Below are 10,939 nucleotides of genomic sequence, written 5' to 3' on the forward strand. Positions count from 1 at the left end.
AGGTACAATTTAATCCAAGAATTGTGTAAAGACGCTGTTATCCTTCACACGCTTTTAATAAAGCACACGTGCAATGAAATGAATCAGTTTTATAACTGACACAATGAACCTGGTTGTGACACTTGAGCCTTGAATTAAAAACTGATAAAAACTGCGGGGTAACAGAAAAATACATTAACTCCAACATTTTGCTTTATCAGAAACTTCAGAAGAAAAAAATCAAAAAAACTTCAGAAGAAATTTTGCAGACAAACCCTAGAAAATTTGCAGACTAAAACCCTAAAATCTTACTCATCAAAACACCTAGATGGTTGAAGTATCAGTAACATCATGGTGAAAGGAAATAAATTAGTTTCAAAGAAGAACACACCAACAGTGGAAGATTCGACATCAACTGAAGAAGAAAATACATCAGTTGCAGTAGAAGGAATTCAAAAATCAACATCACCAACGACGAGATAAAAGTCAGCATTAAAAGATCCAACACCAATTTCATCCCCAACTCCATCAGTTGCAGCAGAAGAAATTCGAAAATCAGCAGGACCAAGGGAGATTTAAGAGAGCATTAGAAGATTCAACATCAATTTCAGTACCAGAAAATTCAAAAGCATCACCAGTTAAGATGAAATCAAAGACTTCAACATCAATTTCAGTACCAGAAACTTCAAAAACATCACCAACTAAGAAGAAATCAAAGCCTTCAAAGCCTTCAACATCTATTAAAAGAAAAAGAGGTAACAATTCAAGTCCAGTTATGTCTATTTTTGAGAAATTTTTATGAGATTTCTTGTATATATGTACAGATCTGTACACCACTAGACTGTTGCAGTGATTCATGTCCAGTTTTGTCTATTTTTTAGCAATTTTCATGAGTTTTGTTATTGGTGTTTACATACTAGTACACCATTAGGCTGTTGCAGTGATTCATGTCCAGTTCTGTCTATTTTTGACCATTTTTTATGAGTTTTGTTGCTGGTGTGTACAGATTTGTAAACCAACATGTCATGCTATGTGAGTTTGTGAGTGGTTTTATGGTTAATGACATGTTATATGTGATTCATGGCATGTTATATGTGTTATGGAGTTGTTTCATTTCAGTTGTGTGTACAGATTTGTACACAAGCATTCTATTGCAGTGATTCATGGCATGTTGTGCTTGTTTTAAAGATGTTTCTGTAGGAGTGTACAGGGTTTTACACCATTGTGATGTTATAGTGATATATGGCATGTTGTGTGGGAATTATTGTTTCCCTTGTTATATTTATTATGTAGCAGTGTACTGGTTTGTACACCAGCATTTTTGTATGAGTATTATGTGTTGTGCTTCTCTTTTATTATTCCCATTTGTCTATTTTCGTAGATACAAACAAACCTTATAAATCAGGTTTTCATGCAATCAATGATTTTGTGAACAAGCACCTTGAGGAGGATCCTGAAGTAAGGAAAAAGGATCCTGATAAAGTCTGGTTCACTGACGTTCAGTTAGAGAAGCAAAAGGAGAGACCTTTTTGGCCTATATTAGACGTCTTTGTTCACAAGAAAGCTGAAAAGAAAGAGGAGAAAAGGTCAGAAAAGAAAAAGGTGAACAAGAGAGATGTGTGGTTCAAGAATCCAGAATCAATCTTGAAGGTTGTGAACCAGTTCCTCCAAGATAATTCAGGGGGAAATATCTTCGTTTTCAATACCGTCGAGGAGAAAAAGTTTGTGGAAGTAGAAAGTAAGCAAGGAGATTTGTTTTCAATTTTTGGATTAGATGTGTGGTTCACTGATAAACCGAATGAAACTGAGGGATCAATATAGGTTGGGGAAACTAGATGTGGAGAATGAAATATTGCGTATAATGAAGTTAAATCCAAAGTTGGATAGGGAGATTGAGAGAAATGCTTAGAACTTGGTAGTGTTGTTTGGGATGTACCTGCGCATCATTGTTTTTTTTACCACAACAACTGGAAGCGCGATTACCAAGATCCAATTTTCTCACTACTTTGAATCGTTGGATCGAATGAAAAAAACCAACTGGCCAGTTCATATACATAAATATCTAATGGATAACATTAGGAAACATATCGACTTACCACTTAGAGTTAATGGTTGTATGGTATACCTGTTGGTGATTTTACATGTGTACATTGTTTTACACCAGTTTTAAGTTGTACCAATTTACATGCTTTGGTTCACTGTATTTGTTGGGTCCTAATATTTCTAACTCTTTACCTGTTTGTTAATGCAGTATTGGTTTACTGAACACAACAATAGTATGACGCCAAGCAATGAAAAAGGTTTCCCAAGGTTTCTAAGGTGGGTAATAAGTGACATCAGTACAACAATCGAGAAATACGTTAATGAAGCTATGAAAAAGGTAACTCGATAAATTTCTTACAATAATGATTTCTTTCTACATGCGTACATTAGATATACACCTTGATAAGGTTTACAAAATGGTGACAAAATTTTGTCATGTATACAACAATATACACCTGTAACACAGGTGTAAAAATATGTACACATGTGATCCATATTGATACTTTGGCATGTTTTCAGATGCAACCAGGATGGGTAAAAGCTTGTAGTGATGAAAAGCAACAGATTATGGATGAGTACAGAAAGAATAGGCAAGAAAATAACAGATATGCACTGAAGGAAAAGCTGTACAAAGCACTACAACAAAGATATGAAGCATTGGAAGAGGTTTCTGACTTGCAGGTTAAACATGAAAAACTTGTTAGCTTCATTGAAGAAAAAAGCAAAAAACTTTATGCAGCTGATCTAAGGAATGTGCAAGATGATAAGGAACTTGTTGATTTGTTTGTTGACTCCATGCAAGAAATCTTTTCATTTAACAAAGAATTAAATAGGGAGGATGAACGTGATGATGATGAGCAGGAGGAGGAGGAAGGTGAGAAAGGTGAGAAAAGTGGCAAAGGTGGTGATGTGGATGACAGTTATGATGATAGTGATGATGATGATGATGATGATGATGATGAGGAAGGTGATAAAGGTAAGAGAAGTGGAAAAGGTGGTGATGTGGATGACAGTGATGAGGAGCAGGAGGAGGAGGATGATGGTGTCAAAGGTCGTGATGAGGATGAGGGTGGTGGGAAAGGTGGTGATGTGGATGACAGTGATGAGGAGCAGAAGGAGGAGGATGGTGGTGTCAAAGGTCGTGATGAGGATGAGGGTGGTGGGAAAGGTGGTGATGGGGAGCAGGATGAGGAGGAGGATGGTGGCAAAGGTGGCGATGAAGAGGAGGGTGGTGGCAAAGGTGGTGATGAGGAGCTGGATGAGGAGGAGGGTGGTGGCAAAGGTGGTGATCTACATGATGATGACAATGGCAAAGAGGGAAGCAAAGGTGGTTATGAGGAGGATAGAACTGAATCCTAAAAGAATGAAGTTCCATCTGAAACTCCTAAAAAGCTAAGGTATACATCACTTTTATTAAATATGGCAGTCATTTATTTTTATATTCTTTATGTGTGTACATAGTTGTACACCAGTATGCTAAAACTCATACCTTTTCTCAAAACTTGCATCTTTTAGCTCTATTTCATCAAAGACCAATGAGGGAAATGAAGAAAAGGATATGGATGATGGAAGTGAATATGACAAAGAAGTTGAGTCTGAAACTGCTAAGAATCCGAGGTATGATGATCTAAGCTCGCATTTCTTTTCATTTTTTGTATATGTAGATACTTGTACACCACTGATAAAAATCATACGAAATTGTATTTTTCAGCATGCCTCTGTCAAAGTCAAATTAAGAAGAGGATGGAACAAGGCTAGGAGTTGAGTCTGAAACTGCTAACAAGCCGAGGTATAAAGAAAATGATCTCAGCTCGCATTTCATTTCGTTTCTGTATATGTGTACCAGAATGTACACCTTAGTGATTTCTTGTGTGTGTGTTTACAGTAGTGTACAACTTTGTACAACCTAACAAAATTGTATTTTTTTTCCAGCACTTCTCTTCCAAATACAAATGAAATCCCTGAAGATCGACAAGACCGGATGGAACAAGGCTAGGAGTTGAGTCTTAAACTGCTAACAAGCCGAGGTATAAAGAAAATGATCTCAGCTCGCATTTCATTTCATTTCTGTATATGTGTACCAGAATGTACACCTTAGTGATTTCTTGTGTGTGTGTTTACAGTAGTGTACAACTTTGTACAACCTAACAAAATTGTATTTTTTTTCCAGCACTTCTCTTCCAAAGACAAATGAAATCCCTGAAGATCGACAAGACCAGATGGACCTTGATAACCAGGATGTGAGGAATACTGCTCAAACTGCTGAAATTGATGAAGCTACGATAATCGCAGCTGTACCCTAAATGCATGTTTCCAGTTGAAGGAGATGTATTTTTACTCACACAAGGAAAATAGACTTATACATCAATTGAGGACCTTCTAGATAACTTGTCTGAATCTGTGCTCGTAAAGCTTGAAAAAGGTTGTTACAGAACGACACCATCTGAAGTGAAGGAAAAGATGACAACCCTGATCCGACACGATTGTCCAAGCTTTTCATTGTTGAGCCAAGAAGATCCAAAAGAAGAGTCATCGCAAAAATCAATATCCAATGAAGATGTACGAGAAACGATCGTTGTTGAAGCACTGCAGTTCATCCAACAACATGAAGATGAATTTTTTAGCAGTCAATAAATACAAGAGAAGAATACACCACTAGAAAAGACAAGAGCAGGGAAGATGAAGAAAGCAGAGATGTTGAGAAAACAAGCATCTGGCAAGTTGTCCAAGACACCACCAAAGAGAGCTGCAAAGAAAAAACTACCTCCTGATTTCACTGCCGAGGGTAAAACCAGACAAGTTATGATTAAATTGGATTAAAAAGGCAAGGGTATCAAAGAGGGAGAAGAACCAGGTTATCCTACACCAAAAAGGATAAATGAAAATGAGTATCATCCTGCTCTCCCATTGCCAGATATTCTTCAATCAGAACTATACCAAGCCATGGAACCAGGACAGGAAAAAAAAGGATACAGAAATTCTTCGACTATGCAAGCCTGGAGTAAGTTCAGAAAACAATACCTCGCACTATACAAATGATTGAATCTTATTGAAAATAAATTATGTGCACCACTATGTACACCATGTTAACATTTCCTCTATGATTCTGCAGCTCTGTAGCTTGGGAACTAACAAGACTCGAAAATCCAAGAGTCAGGGAAGAAATTCTGATTGTGGGAAAAGTACTTCGTGAACTCATGTTCAACAAATATCTGGACCAAGAGGTACTGCAGTTCTACATCCATCGACGTTGCACAACAATGCTCAGAGATAACTTTCGTCATCCAGATGATCAGAAGTACATGAGATGTGAAATAATGAGTCATACTGTATGTGTAAATTTCTCAAAAACAAATCAAAAATGTCATATATAGATACTTTAATGATGTGTACATACTAGTACACCTGATTGACATGGCGTGTTCTATGTGTTTGTTAGATTTTATTTAGGTGTGTACATAGTTGTACACCTGTATCATACGTCATGGATACATCTATGTCATACATCTGTTTCCAGGCCTAAAATGTTTGATATGTAGCAGTGTATATGCTTCTTAGTTTTCTTGTCTAATTTAGGTGTACCTAATTCATTTTATTTTCCAACGAATTATTGATTACAACACTATGTGAAGAACAATATCATGAGCATTGTATAAAAACTTGTGGTTGATTTCATACGGGACATGCCTGACAATCTGGAAGTTCTTGTAGGAGTTCATTGGTCGCTTTTGAAGCTGAAGAGTGGAAGTGGTACAACTCGTTGCACTCAAACGAGGACTATAAAGATGATGCACAACAACTGGAAAATTTGGTGCAATTGGAACTCAACAATAAGAGAGCTTTATTGCACCTATAGAACCGCACGAAATAAACATCATGCAATGTTCTGCTCAAGAAATCAATCCAGACTGCCTCATATACACTTGCTACTTTATGAAACGAAGTATGAAGAAGATAAAGAGTATCGAAAGAGATCAACAGTGGGCTGAAGAAATTTGTCAGGGAATGAGAGCAACATTGGTGGCCAAGATGTTGAAAAAAGTCGGAGTGTATGAAAAGGTGTGAGATATAGCAAAGGATCAACATCACAAGGAGTGGCACCTGAGTAAGGAAATGCAACCATTGAAGAGGAAGAAGAGTTTATATTAAGCTTAATTATACAAGATCACTTTCTGAATTTCTTCTAAACATTTTCTATCTTTCAGACAACTTTTCAAATTTCAGTTTTTATCACTTTGTTTATGACTTATCAAGACCTTGAATTAATATTTTTATTAGTTTTAATATTGATGTTATTGATGTTACAAGTTAATGAGTTATCACTGCCATTGAAGTGTATATTACAGGTTTTGAAATCATAAGGTGTTCTTGATTGTGCACAGTTACTGACATATCAGAAAATATTTAGAAGGTGTACATAAAGGCACACATGTACTGATTGATTTGCATACTTTATCAAAAGTATAAAAATTGAAGACATAAAAATATTACTAAAATTTGTATATCATGCAGAACTGAAAACAGAAAAATTGAACATAGAAAAAGTAATTACTAATTATACATATCTGAAAACATAGAATATTACTAAACAAAATAGACTAGTAGCATCCATTGTGCACCAAGGTGTACATAGTGGTACACATATAAAAAGATAGGTAAGAAAAACTGAAGTTCACAGGAAGGTGTACATAATGGTACACATGTCCTGGCACTAATTATCCACGCCAAAGAAAATTGAAAATACATTACCAAAAGTAAAGACCAAACACATATAATCTTTTGAAAAAATGAAACACAGAAAAAAAACATCAAATCATGGGGCAGGTAGCTCTGTTGTTGTGACCAAGGGTGAAGCACTTTGTGCACATCATATGCCTCTTTTGCTTCTCCCAAGCATTCTTGATGTGTTCTTCGTCTACCAGGTGGAGGAACAGGAATAGGAACAATAATCCTATCATTAGGATCATAAGCCCGCGACTTGTCATGATTGGGGATTGGCAAGATGATCTCCTGGTATGTCCTGTTGTACCATTCAGTGGTGAAGTATGGCTCAACAAATGAATAGATGTCCTCTCTCGTAGCTTGAATGGCAGCACAAGCATGTGCACAAGGAACACCATTAACTTTCCACATGTGACATGTACAAGTTTTCTGCAATAGATCTACAGTATGAGACCGGGGAGACGCGACTTCGTACAATCTTTCGATGGACTGAGTAACAGTCCAAGTACGACCAATGTCGATGTTTTCCTTTAGTAACGCCTCATATATGGGAGTGAGCCTAGTGTTGAAATTTTCTAGACCTTTTATCCTTCTCTCAGAATTTTTCTTCATAACCTTCAAACTAACATAATAAAAACACAAAATATAAAATCAAAACATGATCTAGAAGGAATACATATAAAACATGTGTACAAAAATGTACACATTAAGGAAATCCATGTGTACAAAAATGTACACACAGTTGCAGAATCACAAATAAAACATGTGTAAAAGTATCTAAGATCAAGCAAATCCATGTGTGCAATAATATAGACAGACAAACATTTCACAAGGGAAGATGTACACATCAAAGAAAATAAATGAATGAAACACTAAACATAAAACTCACCGTATCGCATCGAGAAGAGCAAAAGCAGACAACTTTTTGAATTCAATAATCCAGTTGTTGAAGGACTCGGCAAGAGTTGAAGATTAAGCACTATATCTGCATACATGGAAAAATGCATTTGCCCATTTCTCCTTTGGAATAGTCCTGATATAGTTAGCAACATGTTCACATACAATTGCATGCATGCCCAGCAAAGCTTCTTCAAAGTTCGCTGTTGTATAAGAGTAAGCAGCTTTGTAAAACAAATCAATAACGGGCTTTGAATTCGCATCACCTGATCCAATGGGAAGATTGCACTTGATGTGGTAAAAGCAATAACTGTGATATGAATTAGGAAACTTTTTGGAATACCCTGCAAAATTCCTTCTCCACGATCACTAAGGAAAACAATGGGACGACCAGCGACAACTTGTTTAAGATTCTCCAGAAACCAAAACCAATTATCTTTGTTTTCAGAAGAAACAAGAGCAAATGAAAATGGGTAAAATTCATTGTTCCCATTGATACATGTTACAGCCATCAAAGCACCCTTGTATCTACCAGTAAGGAAAGTAGCGTCCAAGTAAATCATCGGGCCTGAGATACCTATAACTATGCTTGCAAGCACCGAAACAAATGAAGATCCTCTGAAATCTTCTGTTTGCATGATCAACTTCAAACTTCACAATAGCTATCAGGATTAGTTTGCTCAATGTCTTGGACATACCAAGTTAAATCGCTATACGACTTCTCGTCATCGCCAAATTGTTCTTCAAATAAATCTTCTTTACCTCTACGGGCATGGTGATACTTGATATTGGAACCATTAGTCTTCTTAAAAAGTGACATGATCTGTTTGGGTTTTATACTAGGATCCCCCTGTATATTGTCAGCGATCAAACTCTTGACTAACTTGGTTGTCACCGCAGGACTCTTCAACCTCAAACCAACACCACAGCTACCAAAAAAAAATATCTTGAATAAGTAATGTGCACCACAATGTACACCTAATAATATCTCAAAACCAACACCACATGTATGAAAAAAAGAAAACACAGACCAAGCAAGAATATCTAATTTCCATAAAAAGCCTACAACAAGTAATGTGACACTTAAAAATCCTACAACAAGAAATGTGTACCACAATGTACACCTAAAACAAGTCTACATATAAAAGCCTAAAAACAAGAATTCGTAATGTGGACTAATATGAACACCACTAACCTATGAATACCAATGGAATCTTTCAGCACGAACCGAGAAATGTCACCATTGACAGGCCCAAAGTGAATCCTCTAACCACAATCATTTTCTGCGCACTTTGCAGTAAAACAAGTCTTGTCATTTTTAAGAATAATAATCTTGTGACCAGTATCCATCTTGTACTTATCAACAACAATTCTAACAGCTTTAACACCACCCATAAATTCTCTACCAACTTTGTCAAAAACATAAACCCATTCATCAATAATAAGAGGCTTGCCCTTGTCTACGTCATGATCTACCACCCTTACCATCTTAGGACTTTCATTTACACAAGAATTCGCAGTACTAGTACCATAAGTAGTGCTACAACCATAATTAGAACGAGAAGTATGATTCCGAATGACGTCAACATTCAAATAGAAATCTTCATTCCCAATAAGAATAATAAGTGCAATTAAACCTTGCAGTTGTATATCACCTTGTACAAAAACTAATTGATCATTATCCATATAGCTGAAACGTATACTCCAAGGATCCAAAGACCTCCAATGCTTGCATGCAAAATGCTTCAATTCATCTACGATTATCGACGTATTAACACGAAAAACAACAGAATGGTCACCATGATTCAAAACAACATTAATAAACTTCTGAGACATGTTCGATACCTCTACATATTAGAAAATAAATGATAATAAACATTTGAAACTTAAAACAACAATTTCAGATTTGAATAACCTAAAACTTAAACAGTGTACAGAAAAGTACGCATTTAATAGAAGCCAAAAACATCAAGTAACAGAAAACCTAGATAAAATACTCCATCAATTAAGCTTCAGCATCTTACTGGAACACATAATTGAATAAATCAGAAGCCTACAATCTAGTATCAGTTTGATATCATATCATGCATCATAAAACTAAATATCATCATCAAACAACAGTAAATAAAAATCGTTTCACGAGAATCAAAAGCTAGTATAAAACAAATATCAAATCAAGATCATAAAAACAATAAGATGTAACAGATCGAATTGATATCATCAACTCATAAACTCAGAAAAACTAAACATCAGAAACAAAACCTGAAAATTAGATGTAACATCTCGTTCAACCAAAAGAAAACTTTCCTGAGGTTGAATTCTGCTCCATTAACAATCAAATCCAATCTAACCTCTATGAATCGGTTAAATCACCTCCAAATTCAAATCTGGATCGATCTATCTCTCAATCTATCGTGAATTCAAATCTGAGATTAATAAAATCGATTTCAGAACACTTTCGAATGTAACCTGAGTCGAAATATGATGAAGAAACGATCAAATCCTCTCTGAAACTGTTAAATCACCTTCCAAAATTAATCTCTGACCTGCTCCTTGTTTTGAATTCATGTTTGAGATCCAAAAATTTCGATTTCAAACCAAGCTTTATACATACGGAATCGCTTCAAGGGCAATTATGGTATATGGAAAACTCGTAAAATCGGGAATCGACTTGATTTTGGACTAACTCGTCCAATGTTTGGACTAAACTGTAGCAGGCGGGGTTTATTTGGACTAAAGTGTACTGGGCTTCAGATGAGTGGACTAAAGCGTACAAAGACCCTAAACTTTGGGAATAAACGTCAATTTCTACATGGCTTAATCTCTATCGGCACACACAACTACACAGGACACCACCACACCCTATTATATTGGTCTGGGTTTTGGGAAATGTGTGGTCAAATGGTCTGGGTTCTAGGAAATGTGTGGTGAAGTATTCTACATTTGCAAGGGGCTACCTCAGGTCCTCAACTGCAATACCCAGAGTATTTAATAGTGAAAAATACTAGAACCCCCCTACTATATGGGTTCAATATATACAAGCCCCATAAAATGGATCCTCCACTATCAACTCCATACTTTCTCTTTTTGATATTTCTAGGCCCAGAACTTTTATTTTTGGGGCCAGGTTTTGAATTATTCCGGATTGCTGACATCAGCACCTTTTTTAATAAATAAAAAAATACCAAAACTAACCTCCACTATTTATAGTCGTTTTATAAACAAACAGAAACAGAAAATGAAATCAGATTTTTTTTACTCTCTCATCTCTCTCTCTGGAGATTTGTTTTGCATTATA

The 10,939-nt window shown here is 36.0% G+C and overlaps 1 protein-coding gene across 1 annotated transcript; it reads left to right on the forward strand.

Moving 5' to 3' along the window:
* Positions 1-2,044: 2,044 nt before the first annotated feature.
* LOC113350792 (acidic leucine-rich nuclear phosphoprotein 32 family member B-like) lies at positions 2,045-3,381 on the forward strand. The gene is made up of 3 exons (XM_026594911.1): positions 2,045-2,098; positions 2,231-2,359; positions 2,542-3,381. The coding sequence occupies exons 1-3, from the start codon at positions 2,045-2,047 to the stop codon at positions 3,379-3,381; spliced, it is 1,023 nt and encodes a 340-aa protein (XP_026450696.1).
* The last annotated feature ends 7,558 nt before the right edge of the window (positions 3,382-10,939 follow it).

This window comes from Papaver somniferum, chromosome 2 (genome assembly GCF_003573695.1).
Source record: "Papaver somniferum cultivar HN1 chromosome 2, ASM357369v1, whole genome shotgun sequence".
In the NCBI taxonomy this organism is placed as follows: Eukaryota; Viridiplantae; Streptophyta; class Magnoliopsida; order Ranunculales; family Papaveraceae; genus Papaver; species Papaver somniferum.